Source organism: Geospiza fortis, unplaced genomic scaffold (assembly GCF_000277835.1).
Source record: "Geospiza fortis unplaced genomic scaffold, GeoFor_1.0 scaffold162, whole genome shotgun sequence".
Taxonomy (NCBI): Eukaryota; Metazoa; Chordata; class Aves; order Passeriformes; family Thraupidae; genus Geospiza; species Geospiza fortis.
The window spans coordinates 5,840,790-5,861,401 of record NW_005054316.1 but is presented as its reverse complement, the minus strand read 5'-3'; the positions used below and the strand labels follow the sequence as shown (position 1 = coordinate 5,861,401).

General features: G+C 41.9%; 1 protein-coding gene across 1 annotated transcript in view; it reads left to right on the top strand.

Moving 5' to 3' along the window:
* Window positions 1-7,283, top strand: part of PLAGL1 (PLAG1 like zinc finger 1) — a 32,697-nt gene extending 25,414 nt beyond the window's left edge. Inside the window, exons 6-8 of the mRNA XM_005420102.2 lie at window positions 1,742-1,861; window positions 3,391-3,887; window positions 4,287-7,283. Of these exons, the coding sequence (XP_005420159.1) occupies window positions 1,742-1,861; window positions 3,391-3,887; window positions 4,287-5,562 (1,893 nt within the window). The 3' untranslated portion in view covers window positions 5,563-7,283. The remainder of the gene's footprint in view (window positions 1-1,741; window positions 1,862-3,390; window positions 3,888-4,286) is intronic.
* Window positions 7,284-20,612: the final 13,329 nt, after the last annotated feature.

The window sequence follows — 20,612 nt, the reverse complement described above, 5'->3', positions numbered from 1 at the left end:
TGGAAATAAAAATAATCCATGGTTGCTGTTGGTCTGATCCCAGGAGAGTGTCATGTGTGCACTGCAGTTCTCTTATTGTCACTGGTGGCACAGAGTAAAAGACTAATTGTAGTGGATTTGGATACCGATATTTCATGTCAGTTTTACTGAGATTAGAGCTTTTGAATTACTTGACTGTTTCACACACTGATGCACTTGCTCTCCCTTCAAAGTCGCATTGACCAGCTCTCGCCTTCCCATAAAGGAGATGGCTGCTGGTCTAGGAATGCTGGGCAGAAAGTAGTGACAGTGTCATGCTGTGCAGTTTTTTTGTGGGGATCAGTCTCAGCTGTCACAGGCCAAGGTCCTAAGACATCCTTAAACATTTTGTCTCACAATGCATGATGATCCTCCTACTTAGTGGCTCTGCCTCATGTCCTTAATTGAGTGGAGAATTCTGGACAGACCATTTCTGTTTAGGCCAGGTGTTACCAAAATGTACGCCCAACCCACACTGGTTGTGGTTGGCAGGCAGGCTTGTTGTGCCTGGGAATACAAAAGTCAGTTTTCAGCATTAAAGCCACAATTAACCCCTCAGCTGTTTACATGCACAATCTACATTGTCTTTTCCCTACCATGCTTATCCCACACTAATATTACAGAATAAATGGATTTTATGATGTTATGTTTTCTGGAATAAGACTCGGCTGCTCTGCTGTCTTTCTGGGCTAGTCTGGGTTTTGGGGTTTTTTTGGTTTTTTTTGTTTGTTTGTTTTTGGTGGGTTTTTTGGGTTTTTTTTTTGGGGGGGGTGTTTTTTTTTTAGTGGCAGGTGTTTATCTTAGTTAAAATAAAACTACAAGTACAGTGCAGTTTGGCTCTACCCTTGTTGCAGCAATGTTAGTGTTTATTATAGATGAAGAAAATTGTGTACAGGGAGTCATATAAATCATGACCCCAAAGTTTAGTTTTCTCCTTTGCATTTAAAGAACTAATAGATCTTTAGCCAGGGAGTGTAATCACGCCTCTCCTTTTCTCTCTGCTATATTATTGACTGAAAGTATTTGTCAGAAGAGGTCATACTCCAATCCAAGGAGAGATTTGGGCAAGCATGACTGGATGGGAGACTGCAGATTATGGGCTCCCTTAATCCTGTGGGGGAAGGCTTCAGTGGAGGGAGGGCGGAGTTACAGTAAAGCACGCTCACAGCAAGCCTGACACATTAGAGGCAGCCCAGGGAAAGTGCCAATTTGCCTTGCAGCGCACATATTGATCAGCTCTGCACCCATGCTCAGTGGGACATATCCAGGAGGCATCCAAGATCTTGCGCCTTCACAAGGCATTTTTCCTTTTCTTGTACCCTATAGTTAGGTGCTGTGTCCAGAGGACTTCCAGGCATCAAGGAATGGGCATGGGATATTGCTTGGAAAGACTGATGGGTGTCTGAACATTACAGACAAATATGTCTCACTGAGCAAAGGTTATGAGCATTGAGGCATCCCTCCAGCTACAGCCCCCCCACCCCAAATCTCTGTGCATACACAATTCCACTTTTACAAACAGAAAGTGTCAATCAAGAAAGCGGGCAGTGATGCTCAAAAAGTGCTTGAATCTTGAAACTAAGTTACCAATAGTTTAAACAGAGTCAAAAATGCAGTTTGGCAAAGGTCAAAACACTGCACCCCCCTGCCCCTGCTATTTTTCTTATTGTTTGGTTTAGGAAAATTGACACAAGTAAAAATGTGCTGGTTTTTCCATTCACAGCCAATTGAACCCCACACAGAATTGAAAGTATGGTATGCTGCCGATTATGCCAAATTTATGGAAGCTTCTGCAGTCTTCATTAAAGAAGAATCAGATGTCTCTCCTTTGCCTCCAGCAGCAGTAAGTAGCCCTACTCTGCATTGAAGCCATCACTAGACATGGTAAATTATGGTTTATTTACATGTTTTCTCTGTTTATATAACTCTAGTAATGCAAGTGTAGGCCGCAGAGTACTTTTAGCAGTTTTAGCCAAGCAGCTACCCAGAGAAAGGCTGATCTTCCTGTCCTGTGTTTGTAATCCAATGGAGCCATCAGATATAGTCAGAAGTGGCACCACTTGATGTATTGGAAAGACTTAAGATGGGCACTAATTTTTGGATAACCAAGCTGTCAAGCCTCAGACTTTTTTCACCATTTTCCTTTCTTTTGCTCTGACTGATTGGCCAGAGTACCCACTAATTATTTCAGTCTTTCCTGTTCAGTAACCCTTCTCTACTAATTCAAATACCTTCCCCTCTGTATCATAGCAGAAATCCTTAAACTGATAGGAGAAGTTTGTTAAGTGTTGAAAACATGGCTGTGAAAATCAATACTTAATCTAGAAAGAATGTGAAACAAATGAACCAGGAATACAAATGAACCAGGAATTCATGTTCCAAGGAGGCTTGTGAGGCGTTCAGAATATTCCCCAGAAGGAGGGTGAGGGAGAGCCACAGCATCAGGCACAAGTCTTAGCAGAGAGGAAGGCTCAGTTTGGAAATAAAGAGGGATTGGATACAGCCTCACCATGCTCTCCAGAGCAAGCTAGCTCAAGAGCAAGGGAAAAGAAGGACAGTTTTTGAGAAACTTACATAAAAGGTAGATGAAGTTGAGGAGGTACATGGTCATGCATTAATTGGAAGTATATTTCATCAGTGATAGGAGTTTTTTGGTAATTGTTTTTATCAGAATTTTTATAGTATCAGTATTTAAAGTGAATTTAACTGAATCCAATAGAGCTGTTATTTCCATGGAAGTAATACTTCCAAATAATACACTGCCTAAAAAAACACAAAGGCTTTAAGTCAGGCTAGGCTTGAGATCCCTGATCCCTAAACCTAAGGTGTTTGTTATCCAATTAATGGAAGTCTAATGCCAGATGTCAAGCTAAGTGAGGAAGCCTCTCCTGGAGCCATTGACCATTGCTGTGTGGTAAAGCATGGAGTCAGCCCAAGACACAAGGAAATCTGTATGACTAAACTACATTTTTGTACAGAAACCCATCCCATTTTTGTGTGGCTGGAATAGCAGATAAACTATGTCAGTCCAAAGATAAAAGTACAATTTACAACTGTTTATGAGTAATTTCATAAATGCAACAAACATAGAGACTTTGAAATTCAGTAAGCACAGATAAACAAAAGTGAAGGACTCAGGACTGTTACAGTAAATGCTAAACAAAAACATATAAACCAGTATTTAGCCAACCTTACCTTACCTTTGAGTTTTTACTCCTAGACACAATCTATTGCCAGTTGAACAACTAGGTGGTAGCACATGGAAGTAAATATCACCAGAGACAATGATGGGTCTTAGAAAAGCACAGGAGTGAGAAGAATATGACCCTTCCTTAGAATGTTTAGTAAGGCCTGTCTCTGTTCTCATTGCAGAAAGAGCCTGTAGACTCTTGGATATGCTCCAGCTGTGGAAGCACTTTTGCAACTTTTGCTCTGCTGGAATCTCACCAGTGCATCCATAAAGACCGAGTCCTTCCTACGAGGTTCAGACCACCAAATAAATTGGGACCTGTAAAAGCAAAAAACAAACTCAAAGGGAAACTGAGAGGAGCATCATTAGGCAAAAGCATTACTCAATGCTTTGGGACCATTTCCTGTTCCTCTGCTGCAAAGTTCAGCTGTGCCAGCTCAGGAAGCACTTGTGGTGCTCTTGTAAGGTTTATACCTAAATGGAGAAATGGTCGGTCTTCACTGCTGAAGGGAAAAGAAGTGAAGCAGCCAGATAGTTTTCCCTGCCGACTCTGTGGGAAGATTTTTGATTCCATTGACAAGCTCACAGTCCACACTTATGTGCACAAAGGGGAGCGTCCCTACAAGTGTTCCCAGCACGGATGCACAAAAGCCTTCATTTCCAAATATAAACTGCTCAGGTACAGCTCTGAAGGCATTCCTTTTCTACTGGGGGTGTGGGGGGAGAAAAACACAGCTTTTTCCTTTGGGGTGTTCTAGTGACAGTTAATCCCTGAGGTTCAGTTTTTATTATTACTGTTTTTTGATAGAATTGGAGAAAACTAGTCTCCCTTAATTATGGTGACTACTCAAAAAGATGATGTTGAGCAGTTTTAAGCTGCTCTATAGTTTATGATTGACACCTTCCTCCCCCTCCCCAAAATGTAGAATTTACTAATAACCTGATAAGTTGTGAAAATGCCTTCCTTTGAGAATTCCAGTGTTTTCAAGTTTTGAGGCTGCTAGAGTAAACGTACTAGAATAAATGTGAACACAAATGACTTTTTGTATGTGTGTGTTTTGGTTTTTTTTTCTCTTAGACACTCAGCCACTCATTCTCCGCAGAAATCTCACCAGTGTGGCTACTGTGAAAAGACCTTTCACAGGAAAGACCATCTAAAGAATCACCTTCAGACTCATGACCCCAACAAGATGGCCTTCAAGTGTGAAGAGTGTGGCAAGAAGTACAACACCAAGCTAGGCTACAAGAGACACTTGGCTCTTCATGCTGCCACCAGCGGGGACCTCACCTGTAGGGTATGTGCCCAAGAGTTTGATGGTACTGAGGTTCTGTTGGAGCACCTCAAAAGTCATGCAGGGAAGCCGACTGGCAACATGAAGGAAAAGAAACATAAGTGTGACCACTGCGAGCGTCACTTCTATACCCGCAAAGATGTGCGACGTCACATGGTGGTTCACACAGGCTGCAAAGACTTCCTGTGCCAGTTCTGTGCCCAGAGGTTCGGGCGGAAGGACCACTTGACACGCCATACTAGGAAGACTCATCCGCAAGAACTGCTGAAGAGCAGGTTGCAGAATGGTGACTCAGTGAGTCTCCTTGACCAGCTCTTTTCATACAGACTGAAGGAAGATGCCAGCATGCTGTCCCCTCTTCCTGAAAGGGTCCCTGTGCCAAATGGGATTGTGAATAGTTCAGAAACAGAGGAATACAACTGTTCACATCTTCATTCCCAGTCAAGCTTACAAACTGCTCTTCCTCTTGAGTCTTCTCCTCACTTGCAAAGGATGGGCTGTGCAGACAGCCTCCCGGCTGTCCCTCCCACACCATGTTCAGCAGCTGTCCCTATCAACCTGAACCTTCATCAGCCTAACAAATATGACCTTAGTTCTACCTCATTTGCCACAGGATCCCTCAAGAATCTACCAATAAAAGTGGATGTTAAAGGTTACAATGTGCATCTTCTTGAGGACCTGCCATTACCAGAACCTCAGTCTCTCCACAAAATCAGTATGGAAGAAGCTTCCTCAGGGCCTGTAGGGGATACTAACAAGTACCCAGTGCACAAAGAGACAGAGGCAGCAGCTGAAACTGCCAGCCTGCCTTTCATGGATCTTACTCATGTGATGGGCTTCTGGCAGCTCCCACCAGGTGACAACCAGAACACTATTGGGGACATCACAATGGCGTTTGGCTCAGAGGAACCATCACACAGGCTGAATGGCCTTGGCCAACAGCAAGGTCTTCAGCTAGCAGCTGGTGGGATGGCCATAAACCAGCTGCACCATCTTCCTCGCTCCTTTCCATCCACTACAAATTCTGTAACATTGCCTCACTTTCACCATGCCTTCAAGTAACCATCATCCTGTGTGGGTTTTTCCCCTTTTTTTTTTTTTTAAGACTGTGCTTCTTACTTAAATCTGTTAGGATCGGGGTGTTTTTGTTTTGTTTTGAAGAAAACTGCCCCAGATGTTTTCAAAGCACGTTATGAACATGGTAGTTAAATTCAGGATGTTAATAAACAAGAAGCTCTATTTTTCATACTGTTAGTTTTTTAGCACATGACAACAGTAGAACTAACATGTTTCCCTCAGCTCCCTCTATATTTTTGTTTCTTTTCATGCAAACAACTGAATAACTATCTTCAGTGACAGCAAAGTATCATAACAGGCACAATAAAACTATGGCTGCTGCAATAGGAGAAATATGTTTAGGGTGATTGGGAAGAGGGGGGAAATCACAAAGAAATCAATTTAATGAGCCATAAATCACAGCAAATTTGTACACATGGCAAATGTAACAAACAATTTCTCAACATCAGATAGATTTCTGTTAAGCACTTAATTAATGACATTTATTAATCCTTAATTTAAATCGGAATCATTCCAAGAGTAAATCTTACGTCCTTGTTTCAATTTCTTCAATGAAGTTCATCACTATTATGATTATGTTAAACTAGATTTTGTTTTCTGGCGGGCAGTTCAGCTGTGTGCCTTTTTCCTAGAGCTGGAAATAATTTCCACTTCTGAATGACTGTGTAAGAACTGCTGTCTTGGATACATGCAGTTCTCAGAATGGGAAGTGAATTGTCTCAAGTTAGAACAAAACATTAATTTTCAATTAGAGCTGGATCTGCCAAGACATCAGACACTTCTCTCTCTCTCTCTCTCTCTCTCTCTCTCTTTCTAGTAAAGTATTTGAGCATTTGCTTAAATTTAAGCTTATGGTATCCCACTGGGTCAACAGCTTGATTAATTCAACACTTAATAAAAAATAATGCATCCTACCTAAGGGGCCTTTATTCACCTTTTGTTGATAAAAATGGCCATTGTTTAGTCTGGGAAATGATTAATAATTGCAACCATCTGAAAATATGGGCTTTCACAGAAGTCCAGCCCTGGTCCAGAGGAACCTGTGCCCGAGTGGGACCCCTGTGGAGCCAGGGGCAGGTCCATGCACAGAGGGGCTGTGGTGTGAGCTGACACTGGACCCTGTTCAAAACCAGGTTATAAACCTGCCTTACAAGTGTCAGCTGAAATTAGTGAATTTGAGAATGCTTGAAGCCATTTTACTCATGGGGTTCTGCTCAGAAACATCGGGACTGCTGGAGTTGGACTCCAGCCTTTGTTTCTTGCAGACTAGAGCCATGGGGACTTCTGGTTGTTTCCTGGGGTAAATTCCTGTGGACAGTGGGTTGGTGTGACAGTCCTATCACCTGATGCATGAACAAGCAGAAATTATAAAGATCACATTTTTCAGTAGATGACATTATTAAACAAAGAAACAAACTCTTCACAATTTAGTTTGTTGCCTAGAAAACTAGTTACAAAAAAATCATAATGGTTTTAGTGGATGGCTCAGTTACTAATGGATTCTGTTTCATCTGAAACAGACACGGAATTTCTGAATCTGAATAAATTCTCAAACCCCAAGAACTACTCTTCCATTAAATCCAAAGAGAGTTCATAGTATCCCATGGTCATTACTAATATAACATGGAGCAAACATGTTCTCCTCTCCCTCATTAATCACAGGAATATTTCCTGAGAGCTTCAAATAAAAAATCATTCTTAAATTATTCCTGTTTTGCTGTTACTGGGCTACAGATCATTGTAGTTGTACAATGTCATTGAATATTCTTACAAGTTGATTGGTATGTGGATTAAGGGTTGTCTTATTGCAGCTCATTAAAGAATATATTCTGCAGATGCAGTGCTAGGGGGTATTTTTTGTCTTGAAAATTTTTGACATAAGACAGACCAAAAGGAATTTTAAGGTCATTACTGTAATGACAACAGCAGGAGGCAAACAGGTACTTCATAATCATGTCCAATGAGTAGTTATTTAAATTATGAGTTCCAGAATAGGGAAAAGATTTTAAACAGTGTTACGTGCACATTCTATAGCTAGGCTTTTCATCTGGACTTGGAAAGGGGTGTGTGTGCACTTAACTGTATTTTTTTCCTTGTTTGTGCAAATTGTATTCACTTGGCTTCAAGCAAGCTTATGTACTCGTAAAAAACCACAAAAAACGAAATTACAACAAAAAATTCTTAGCTACAAAAAAAATTTGTAGCACTTCCTGATCATACACATTTTGTCATTTTGGTTTGTGCTTTTATAAGAGGTGTCAGTAATTACCTAAATACTTGTCCTTGAATTTAAATGGGATGTTAAGAAGCAAACATTATGCAGACACTGAGCACGTTCTTCCAGCTGATCTTTCAGCCCTGGAGCATGGTACCTGAGCTCTGGGCTGCCAAGAGAGGTGCTGCTGCCTGATCTCAGCCTCTTCCAAAATATGGAAAGATGATAAGCATTCCTTACCAATGCATATGTAACTGCAGATTAAAGACCGTCTCGTTCAAATAAAAAGAAAACAACTGCTTTTGATGTATTTTAAAATATTTTAAAAGCACACAGCAATGGTGTCTGCAAGTAAAGCACAGAAGCAAACCTTAAATGTGCAATGCGGCTTAAACCCGTCAGCCCATTCAATTTTATTTTTCCAGATTCTTGGCATCATAAATGTAGCAGAAGCTGATGATGTCCCATGACAAAGAAAGGCAAGCTATTTCAAAAAGTTACATTGTCAAAAAAAATTGTTTTGTTTTAAAATTCTTGCAACTCAAGAGACGTGAGATAGCCCCAAGTCATGTAATACTGTAAGCAGGACTGGGCCTTCTGAATGTGTTTGTTAGGGAGACCTCTGTGAGCGTTTCTCCGAGGCCATCAGTAGCTGAGGCTCAGGCTGCAGGACACCTGTGGTGGCACTGCCTTTGGCTCATGCAGGGCTGTGACAGCACCAGTGTGGGGAGAGGCAGCCCCACATCCACCGTGGGTATGGTGGAGGAAGGCAGCAGCCCGAGCACTGACCAGTCCTCCTCCGAATGTGAGAAGTGGATGTAAGGGCAGAGAACTGCCATGGCCATGGCACAGCAGGTAAGAGATCTGGGAGATCTTAGGCTATTTTACCTCACATTCAAGTAGAGATAAAAATACTCTTGTCTGAACTCTGCTTGAAAACCTGTAGAAGCAGAGCAGTATGTGGTGAATAAACAGCAGAATTACTATAATCAAATCATAGTGTAAAAGAACAAAATTTAGTAAACATTTGGTCTCATAAAAAAAGCATTCTTTTTATGAAATAAGAAAAAAAGACCTGAACCTGCTGAAATAATGTCAAGAAGCTAAAATTATACTACATGGAACAAAAGACTGCATCCTCTATGTAATCACAAGTAGGTCCATTGCTAAGTTCCCATCCTCTATCAGAAACCAAGTTCATTTCTTTTTTCTTCAGTTTTATTTACCAACTTTTCCTGTTGGAACTTTCCATTTCCTTAGTCAATGGGTTGCTGTTACTTTCAGAAAATTTTTCATAGCCAGTCTGAACTGGGGTGTTACATTCCATATATTAATGATTGGTTCATTTCTAGTGGAATGCTTAAAATGCTTTTCCTCAAGACACCATTCCTGCCCTTATATATGTATATATATATTTTTTTTTTTGTAAGATACTGGAAACTATGCCATGAAATCCTACACTTGTATAATCAGTAAATAATGGAGATACACACAACAACAAATACAGTAAAACTTGCTCTAAATTTGAGGATTCATTTATTTGGTTGTTAAAGAAAGGAACTGTGGTAAGATTGCACAGTATAGTTTGGAATGGGTTTGGGTTTTTTTCCGTCTTCTTCCTGGACTGAAAGAAAGGCTGAGCAGCACTGCTTTAATATACTGGGGCTACTGTCATGCCTGCTTTTTCTAGCTCTAGGAGTTACAGTTGCTTCAAGTGTCATCCTTTCTGTATCCATCTAATCATTATTAGCTAGTCTTAGTTCAATTAAACTGTTTAAAATATGGTATTTATTACTGCCATGTCCAACTACTTTTCATCTTCATTTACTTAATGAGCATTTAATAAGTAAGAAAATTCCTTATGGATTTTAATTTAAAGCCTTACTGAAAATTACTGGGCTAAAAAGCCCCTACTTGTTGCATCACTGAAACTTTATGGTGATCCAAGGCTGACAGTGGATCAAGTGACCAAAATAATAAGAAGGGATATACCTCTACAACATTTCTATCTTGTTGATGAATTTTTAAAAGCAATCAAAATGTTTAATGCCAGAATGAGTATGGTTTTAGTCTGAACTCAAAGTGCTTTGAAGAAATGCACAGCATACATGGCCATTTCTTGTGTATCAATCACTATCATTTATTGTTTACTGGAAGATTCTATTAAATATTCACATGAAGTTCCACAATGTCCACTTGTCTTGTTCAATATATCAAAGCATTAGGGCAAAGAAAAAGAAAATCACATGCATCTTCCTACATTTTGTTAAAGCCATTGAATGAACTGCTGGTAATGTCCATCCCTCTAGGCAATCATTTAATTAAATCTTGGCAGCGGATGCAGATAATCTCACAACTTCAAACAGGATAGCATTGTAAGATTTGTAGCCTAGAGAGAAAAAGCCCAAATCAAACCTGAGCCAATGAATTGTAGTTTGGTTATTTTATTGGTAGCTGTAGCATTTCAGGGGGAACTGGTGCTGAAAAACTGCACTGCTTAATATCTTCCGTAATGTGTCAGCAGAAAGCCTTAACACATCCTTGCCGACCCATCACTCTTATCTTCTGTTGTCCGCTTGTGGTCTAGAAGCAGCAATAAGCCATATACTTGCTATTTCTTATTATAGAAAGAGCTTTTATATTTTACTCTATTTTCTCCAAGAAGATTAAATCTGTATTTGTGGGAAGGTGATGGAGCAGCTCATCCTGGAAACCATTTCCAGGCACATTAGGGATGAGACCATTTATTTGCACCACTCAAAGCCAGTTTCTCATATCTCCTTTCTCAGCTAAAAAAGGCTCATGGGTAGCTCTGAAACTGGTTTCTCACCTGCCCAAAGTGCTCTGTAAAGCACTTGGCAAAGCTCAAGTTTTACAGAAAATGCAGCAGCAGTTGGCCACACCCAGCACCTGCAAGCTCACCTAGACCCATCATTTTCACAGTTCCACTGTCCTCTATTTCAGATGTGAGTGTGGATGTCTGTCCCAGGGACCTGCTGGGGGCAGTGGCTGTTCCAGACCTCTGCAAACTGGCTGCAACTACAACCCCAGTGATACCTGGACTAGCCAGTATCCCTAGGGAAAGGAGGTGTCAAGCCCCAGGTTTCAGAATTCAGTAACTAAACCTTGAGAATGGTGATGGTATCAATAGATCCCTGTTGGTGGGACCCTGCAAGACCCTGTGTGATAACCAGAGGAGTTACTATGCTGTTAGCATGGTCCCAGGCAACACAGGTGACACCACTGGGTACTGAGAGCAGTTCCTGTAGCTGGCAAAGTCAAGGAGGTGGGTAGAGCTGATAATGGCACTGTGGACTGGACACTCCCCTGCCCATTGCAGTCTTTCCCACAGCTGAGGGATCCAGCCACTGACCAGCAGCAACCAAGGACAGCAAAACTGCGCACAGAGGAACCTGCAACAACTCTGACTGTGAGTCTCTGCAACTGTTTTGTGCACATTCCTTTCATCCCATGCTCCAAGGACTCTCACAAATGTCTCTCCCAGGCTCAAAATATGTTGCCAGCTACAGGGAATCATTCTTGGCCATATTTCCTGCTAAGGACTCATGTTCTGCAGTTGTATACATTTCAGAGGGGTGCAAGATGCTGACCATTTGAGCCATCCTCTTGAGCAACAGCACCGCAACCACCTTAAATAAGTGCTGGAAGGGCTTCTTGCTGCTCTGACATGGCTTGGCATGTCCAGAGATGGGAATCCCAGTGACTGCATGGTCTGAGGAGCAGGAGCACCAACCAGGGTCTGGGAGACAAAACATTAAGGAGAAGGAAGAACCTCCACACTGTCATCCTGACATAGTTGTTACTGAAATGAATGCTTGCATCTTCCACACTTGGGCAATGGGAGCACATTGCAAGTGCACAATATCTGCTGGAGAGATTTGCACTATTGAGTAGCAAATCCTCTCAAGATATCTGCTACAGCAGAGCACAGTCACTGCCTGCTTGGGATGGGGCTGTTCCAAATCAAAGACCATTCAACACCAAAATTAGTATTCTCAGCAGCCTACACTGGGGCCCTGAGGAGCTCTGCAACAGGTTTCAGCGAAACTGATTACTTCAATTAACACAAAGGAGCTCATACTGCAAACACTGCAACAGGATATTCTACATAACCAAAGCAAACAAGTTATTTTTACATTGTAATATTGAAATAAAAAAGAATAATAATTTCTTACCCAGACTTTCCTGAGGATCTTTTCCCAGCAGATACACTCCTAGATTTTTTTGTTTTCTTCGGTGTTTCTGAAGAGGTCTCTGCAGATCATTATTTTTGAAATTTACTTGCCATAAAACATGATAATCTACATAAATTCTCAAACCTTAGAAATACAGGGATCAAAGATACTGATACAAGGATCAGTGTGTATTATAATTCACAGGTTATACTACAAATAACCTTTAAAATAACTTTTTAAAAAATCTTCTAACCATAGACTGATACAGATTACCAGTAGCAATGGTTCCTAGATAACATATTATGTGGTATCCTGCTTAGAGGGAACTATTTTAGGAAGTGGTGATATAGTGGTTAATTTTAAAGCTGAATCTTCTAGGGCATTTGGAAAAAACAACACGCAAAGCTCTGTACCTCATCTAAATGGACTTAAGGTAAAAAGGATGGAATAAATCTCAAAGTTGAAGAGTAAAGGTTATGGAGTTCTTTATGGGGAAAAAGAACCTCAAAGCCAGACTCTCTATTTTAGGTCTATATAGATACTTCTGCTTGAGGGCCTCTAACTCTTGAGGTCCCTCTTGAGGACCCAAATGAAAATCTCTGTGCATACAGTCCACACAAGGGATCAAGATAATGACCAGGAAAGCCATTCACTGCCAAAAACATCCCCTTGGAATTTTTTGTCCTTTCTCAGTTATAGCAAGTGTTGTGCAGAAATAAGTTCAGGATTTCATGTCGAGACTTGCATAAAAAAAAAAAAAGCCCAGCAAAAAAAGTCAAACTTTATAATTCTACATTATTCTATCAGAAAACAGGATTCCAAAGCCTAGGATCTGCTTTAAAAACGCCTCCCCCACCTCAAATGCGTCGGGATTTGTTATAAGAAACACATAAATATAACTAAATGAACTCTTTGCCTGGCTTATGTTTCTCTTTTTGTACTCTCTCCAGAAGGGCTAACACAGCAGGTGTTAATGTTGGAGTTTTTCTCTCAGTCAATGGTTGCTTGTCCTAGTAAAACAAGATGCACAATCATCACTCGACTCTAGCACCGAGCTTATAGACCCTAGTGAAAACTCTCCAAATTGCTGTTGAAGCAGTGCTAGGAACAGGCCAAAGGCCCACCCTCTCACATTTGCAAGCCATTTTTCCTGCTCTGAATAGGTGAAAGAGTAATAAGATTTTTCAACATATTTTAAAAAAATAAACAAAATCCCCCCTAACCAGCAGTACTCTCCTAAAGGAACTGCTTATATTATTCTCTTTTCTATAACAAAACAGTATCTCACTTCAACACACTGATGGTTAGCTCTACTTTTCTGATTCCCCTAAGGGGCTCTGCCCTTTGGTCTTGTGTCTAGTGACCAGGGAATAGCAAAGCTTCCAACAGCAGGGAGCCCTAAAGAACAGGAAGAGCTTTCTCAAAGTACTGCAAAAGCTGGCAGATTTCTGATTCTCTACAGCTGTTACCCTGGAATATAACTGCAGAAGAATCAGAAGAATTTGTTGTCCCAAGTTTTTTGTACTGTCATATTCTGTCACTTTTTTAATCAGAAAAAGAGCTCCAGTTATGGGCAACTCCCAGATGATATTCAGCACGTATTTTGTTATAAGAGTTTATCAGCTTCCCTGGAATTTGAATTCTCATATTAATATAGGCCTTTACTGGCCCACAAATTACAGTTTAGCAAATCTGCTTCCAGGACAAGACAAGTGTGACTGTGTTTGCTTACCAAAGCTTGTCTGATGGAGTGTGCAGCATGGCCAACAGCTTGCTTCCTACAAAACTCCATGTCCCTCTGTCGGGGAGCCTCAGCAAACCTTTGAGAGCATAATGGACATTGAATATATAGTCTGACAGAAAGAAAGGAGCAGCTAGTGTCGCAGTTTATACACTACAGGAGAAGAATTCCCCTGCTTTTCTGGAACACTCAAGATGCAGTTCAACACCTGGCCCCACCAGCAGGTGCCCATGATGAATTCCCATCAGCTTCCAAAGTACAAACTTAGCAGAACTACAAAACGCTCCTCTAGAAAAACATGGAACACTAAAATGCATGCTCATGGTATTAACTCTGCAAACAGTAATTGCTTTCAGGAATAAATTATGGGGATTAATAAAAGCAGATTTTATTATCTTTGTCCTATACTACCCCTTCCCAACCTCACAATTAACTAGTCAGAGCAGAGCTCCTCAAGAAGCGTGTGAATATCCAGGCCTCTGGCTGCGGGGAGCGTCTGAGTTAGGTGCTGCAGGATAGTGGGAAAGACCCCTGCATGCGCTGTGAACAGGTGGATGACCTGCTCAGCCTGTGGCAGAGCTTGAAGAGGAGGTGGGGAGGCTGAGAAGTATCAGAGAATGCAAAAGAGATGTAGACTCATAGAATTGCACCCTTCCATCCCTGAGAGAAATGCAGTGAATGGAAGATCAGCAGGAGTCTGAGGAGCTCTGACTCTTACCATCAAGCTGAAGGAGGAGACTTAAAAGCAGGGAAATGGAAACAGGTCCCTGCTCAAGGAGGCAGAAGTATTCCCTGCTGGCTTCCCTTGCCTTCCCAGGGGCCCTTACAGAATAGATGTGAAGCCTTGGATCCCGAGGGTCAGGCAGACGACAGTGGAGAAGCAGCTCTGTCTGGGGCTGTCCCAGATCAGTGCAGTCAGCCAGAGGGACAGCCAGATAACAACTACAGGTAATAAAAGAAGGGTGGATGTTGTGGGTGCCTTGCTTCTGAGGGGAACTGAGTGTCCTGTATGTCAACCAGACTCATACCACAGGGGAGTCTGCTCCTTGCTTGAGCCTGGGTAAGGGACATTACCAGGAGACTCTGGACTAATTCAGCACACAGATTACTATGCACCAGTGACTGTCCAGGTGGGCAGTGACAAAGACATTCAGTCATAGGTTGGAATCAATGAACTCAGAGGTTTTTTCCAACCTAATTGATTCTGTGATTTAGCAAAACACTGCTGAAGCAGTTGTATCCCATCAGCTGAGGCACATCCAAGACCCAGGTTTCTGGGTGTGAAGTATCATTGTGAAGAACATGAAGTGGTGCTTTCTAAAATCTCTTTTGACAGTATTGCTGTCCTGATTCTGCTAAAAGCTCTTCAGCAGCTGTTATGGCAGGTACAATCCAACTCACTGCAATGAACAATCAGCGTTCAGGGTCACTGCAGTCAGCCGTCACACTGCCCTTGATGCTCTCAGACCCTTCCTCTGTGTCCAGTGCCTTTTACAAAAGCAGCCCAAGTGTCTTTACCTTAATACTAAAGATACAGTGTGTTTATAAATTATTTCTCTCAGTAACAATACTGAAAATATGGCCCAAGCAGCCACCAAAAGCCTGCTCCAGACCAGTAGCATGGGCAAAATGGTTCTGAGCACAGGGGAGAGGAGGATGAAACAGGGCAGATACCTGGCTTCAGGGGTGCAGCAGGGACACCTGGAACTTCAGAGGAGAATGGGGAGTTTGGGGCTCTATTTGGAGTGGGATGAGACAAAAACTAAATCTCTCTCCTTCCCACAATCCATGTACTTTCTCACCAGTCCTGTAGTATAGGATACACACCCCTACTAGACTTCTCAGCAATTTGTCCTTCCTAAAAAGCAATTCTCCGATTCCTTTCTCCACAACTACTGCTGCTCTTGCACAGCTTGGTTTCCTCCAAGAGGGAGAAGGAAAGGGAGGGTCTGCTCTTAGAGTTGGTAAAGTAAGACCAGAAATAACAAAGTCATTAAAGCAGCAGTGGGAATTCAGATGGGAGCTTGACCCTAATCAAGGAAGGAAGACATGTCCTGCTGCTTATATTGCATTGCTGTCATCTAGGAGAGGAGAGAGGCTGGAATCACGGCAGCTACCTTTGCTATCAGTCATGAATTCCTGCTCCAGAAGGGAGCTCAAAGAGTTTCCCTTCTCCCTTCTGCCCTCTGCCCTCTGCCTTCCTAAGGCAGGCGGGACTCCACTAACACCCTTCTCAAGATTGCTCCCACATTTTGTAAATCACACTATCATGAGATATTGTCTGTGTGTGCATCTTTTTGGAGCTGTGACTTTTAACACAGGGAGCTCTGTGCAGAGGCTGAACTTGATATTAAGTAGTAAACCAGACCTGCCCTTTTCTAAATGCCTTTCCCTGTCTGCAAAGCTGGCTGAAGAAGGGGACAGTGGAAAAGGCACCCTGTGGGAGTGGGGAAGCCTCTGTTCAAAACTATTTTCTTTAATGCAGAGAGGATGTATTTCACCCTCTGTTATAGGATAGTACAGCTATCCTGACTCTCCTCCTGAGTGTTAACATCAGATCCCCAATTTGCTGCCTTTAAGTTTAAAATGTATGGTTAGTTTTCTCTCCCTCTTCCACTGCCTCTGCCTTGCATTCCTACTCAATTCAAGCCAAAAAACAGAGCTGAAAATCAGAGTCTGTGAAGGGAATTAATGTTCACATTCTGTTGTGCCAGGGGTGCAAAATTGAATCCCATCTGTCGATAATAAGATGTCACTGCCTTATCAAAGATCAGTACAAGAACCACAATAACAAAGCAGACCACACATCTGGATTGCTGCTTGGTGGGAGAGCAGGTGGAAGAAGGTGGCTCTCCTTCACAGCTTGTGTGACCTGCTTGGCTGATTGAATAGTATTAAGAAAATACTCATAAGGCTGCTTCCAGTTAGATTTCTTCCCTGGCTGTTTCTGTAATGGAAACAGGAGAAGGCACAAACTACACTTCCCTCTTGCAAGGGACAGAAATATCTTAGAGCAAGGGTTCTTTTTTTTTTTTTTTCTGAGAGAAAAAGAAAACATTAGAAACAAAAGAAATTTGCATTTTTTGAAAGGCATAGGGAAGCTGGTTCAGCCCTTCACTGTCTACTGACAGCACTAGAAGAAGGATAAAACAACCAATGCACTCCAACAAAATACCATGGTCATGGCAGATCTAAGAGCACTTAGGAAGAATCAGAAAGAATCAGAAAAGACATCATTAGAAAAGACACCTTCCCTTCTCCCTTTGTCACATTCTTTTAACTTTAAACCTTTGTGCACTTCTCTTTCTTTTCACAACTGATTTTAAAGGACATTTTTCTACAGCAGTCAACCAAATCAGTAGTGAATTGGCATCTCTGGATAAAATAATATCCATGCATGTCCATGTGTACCTCCTCCCTAGCAAAATGACTTGTTCCAGTAAGAGCTTAAGCATCTTTTTTCACAATCTCTGGTAAATAAGTTCAGCTCAAACACATTTTTAAATCCTTCAGTAAAATGGCAGTGAATCTCTGCAACTTCATCTGTGAAAGGGCAGCTCTCAGGTTCAACCTTGGGCATTCATGCATCATTGAATCACGCTCTCTTTCAGATTTAGGTGAAGAGAAATCTATTAGAGATTCACATTGTCTTTAAAAATATATTTGAACATTTACTCAAAGAGCAGAGACATTTATGTGCCCAGAGCAGGCATGACATCTACTGATTTGGCTCTTCATATTGCCAAACACTAGCAGCACAGGGAGGGGGAGGAAAGAATTTGGCACCCAGTCAAGCACATATGTGACACTCATCCACAACATCCAGGCTTTGTCCTTGGAGGAAATAATAGTGTTACTGGATGAAAGACTTCATATGGAGATAACACACACAGTTCAGTTTTAACTATACCTTTTGCAGGGGCTGCTTCTTCACAGTGGTGATTTCTCTTGCCTATAGTCTCTGTCTCAAAATGCTGAAGGGCTTGCACTTCCTGTTGAAAGCTTCCTTGGAACACTGGATCAGCTGGGATGAAACAAAAAACTGTTACTTATGGGTTGGAGTGATGCTTTGTTAATGATGCTTTCTTACCCAGGCTTTAAAATAACTTGTATCCAGGGGCAGGGAGCTGCAGCAGTATTTGTTTTGGGTTCAGTTTAACTCCTGAAGGACTTCATCAAAACTTTCAAAAGCTGTCCAAGTACAGCTGTGATTCAACACAAATGAGAAATAGAGGCCATTTTCAGTTTGTTCTGCTCAGGAATAGACTGGAGAACATTCCAAATGATGACATGCAGACAAGAACAGATTGGATCTGTGAATAGGAGCTGTCCCATTGGACTCCCCCCACACACACCTGGTTTTCTTTCTTTCTTAAGATGGAGACCAGTCTGATCCTGTTGAAGGGGCCAATGTTTTCATTATTAGTTCTCTGAGTTTAGATGTGTTCCAGAGTAGGGTCTCCCCTGACAAACAGCAGTGCTGCCCATCCCACCAACATCACTGAAAGAGCCACAGCCACAGGCTGAAGGGGAGCAGCTGTACCTGACAACCAGCACCTGTAACCTGACAACACAGAGGGAAAACTAGGGATAGCACCTGCACCTGGAAGCACTGGAAATTTTAGGTAGATACGATATCCAGTGCCAAATTTGTATAAGGGCCATGCCTCACAACAAATGAAGTTGTAAGGTTCAGAAATGTCTCAGATTTCAGCATCACTCTCACTCTTCTGCAACAGGATGGGCAATGCCCTTTGTAAGGAACAGCATGGAAGCAAGGATCAAACTAAAACCTCTTTCCTGCACTAAAGCCTCACTGAATTGCATGAGTCCATCCACAGGTAAATTAAAGACCCTGTTCCTATCTTATTTTGCTTACTCCCCCTTTCTAGTTCTCATTTATTCTCTTGATGTTCTTAGTAATTTCTCTGTGCTGTCCACTGTCTTTTCATAGGAATTAAGAAGATGCTTAAGCAAGGCGCTTTGGTTACAGCTCAGCTGGACTAAAACACACCTCATTCTACAAAAACACACACTTCCAAATCCTCATTTCCCTTTGAACCTTCTACTCCTATGACTCAGGTCCTTACCTTCTGTTTCTAGACATTTTTGACAGCAAACTTGAGAGGAATATTCCTCTGCAGTACTGGAAGTGCAGCAGACACCTGCGCCTTGCTCACTGAGGAACAAACCAGCCCTGCATCACCAGGGCACGGAGAGCCACCGTAGGAGGTGGATCCCACACCAGACATGGTGACACAAAACTTCTCACCTCTCTTACAACACACAGCTCTCTCTTTTCAAACTATTTTGCTAGATAAAACCATTATGCTCTTCACGAATCTTGAGATACCAAACATGGGACTACTAACGCAAAGTACTTGCACCTTTGTCTTGGTTCTTCAGTCACTCCCATTTCAGTGTATTTTTTGTTTTGTTTTGTTTGGGGTTTTTCCTTGCCAGATCAGGTTTTAGCCCTATTGTAGGGTTGATCTGATCTACCACAGAGACACAGGATCAGTAACACAAACTGAAGAGCAGAGGGGTATGTGCAGAGCCACACCCCTTGCAGAAAACCCCTGCATTTGGGTTGTGCCAGGCAAACTGTGCAGTCATGCATTCAGTTTGTAATCCAGGGATCAGGGAGGTCAAGGGGAATCTTTTCATTCACTTCAGCAGGCTTTGGAACAGAGCCTGGTGCCTACATTATGCTGTCAAAGGGACCACTTATCAGATGGTTTATTAGTCTATTTTTTCCAAGAAGACTGAAATAACAAATTCAGCCTAAAACCCTGGAAGAAAAAAGGAAGATGCAAGTTGGTAATTTATGCCTCACCAAGAGAAAATAAATTCTTTTAAATTCAGTGTATAGTAAACATGGTTTTGGACGAGCAGGTTAATTAAGACAGTGCAAGACTGAAGATGAATTCACAGTGTGTCTGTGCAGGATAAATTCTCTACTCAAGTTCACTAATGAAAGCAGATAATTTGCTGTTTAAATTTTACTAGATAATTTGCTGTTTAAATTTGTTCAACTCACTTCTCTACCAGCAGTCACCTCCTCCTTCCTCAGTGCTCATTACCCATTTCAGCTAAATGCATTGAAATTCCCATTAAAAAGGAGGAGTTTTTACCACAAACTATGCAAAGTGTTTTCCACGGGCTGTAGAAGGAGCCAGACCTTGACTTCAGGCAGCTGTGCAAAATGCAAAGCATGCAAGAGCCTCGGTTACACAGCACAGGATGTCATGACTGTGGCAGTCGGCACTTGGACAGGGCTCTTGCTGGAACAGCACTTCATTGTCAGAAAGGGACATCTCCATAGGATTACAGAATATCCTGAACTGGAAAGGACCCAAGAACTATCAAATCCATCCCTCCCGTTGCATACCAGGGTTCCTTTTTGCAGAACTCCCTCCTCATGTATCCAGCTCCAACAAAGCACAAGGTCTCCTTTGCTATGACAGGCAGCATTCTGTTTTCCACATGACTGCTCAGGTACGTGCTTTCACAATGACATCACAGTTGGCTGAGGAGATGGTGGAACAATACTTAAGTTCATCACTGCCTAAATTCAGGGCAGGTGACCTGTACCCACCCAGATTTATGGTTTGGATGTCAGCTAGTGGATACCCAGTAATGGCTAAAGTAGAAAGTGTCATGCAAAGTGTGGCACGATCTTCATTATTAAGGTGGAATGCTTCCATGATACACTAAGCAGCATTCCAAGATGATCTTACTTTGTAGATGTTAAATTTGTTGAGATTTGCATTTAAATAACCTTTTTTTTTTTTTAAAGTAGGTGTTAAAGTTACATGGAAAGTAGTTTCAGGCCCTTCTAACTCAAAAGACAATCACACTCATTTCAGAGCAGGGACATGCC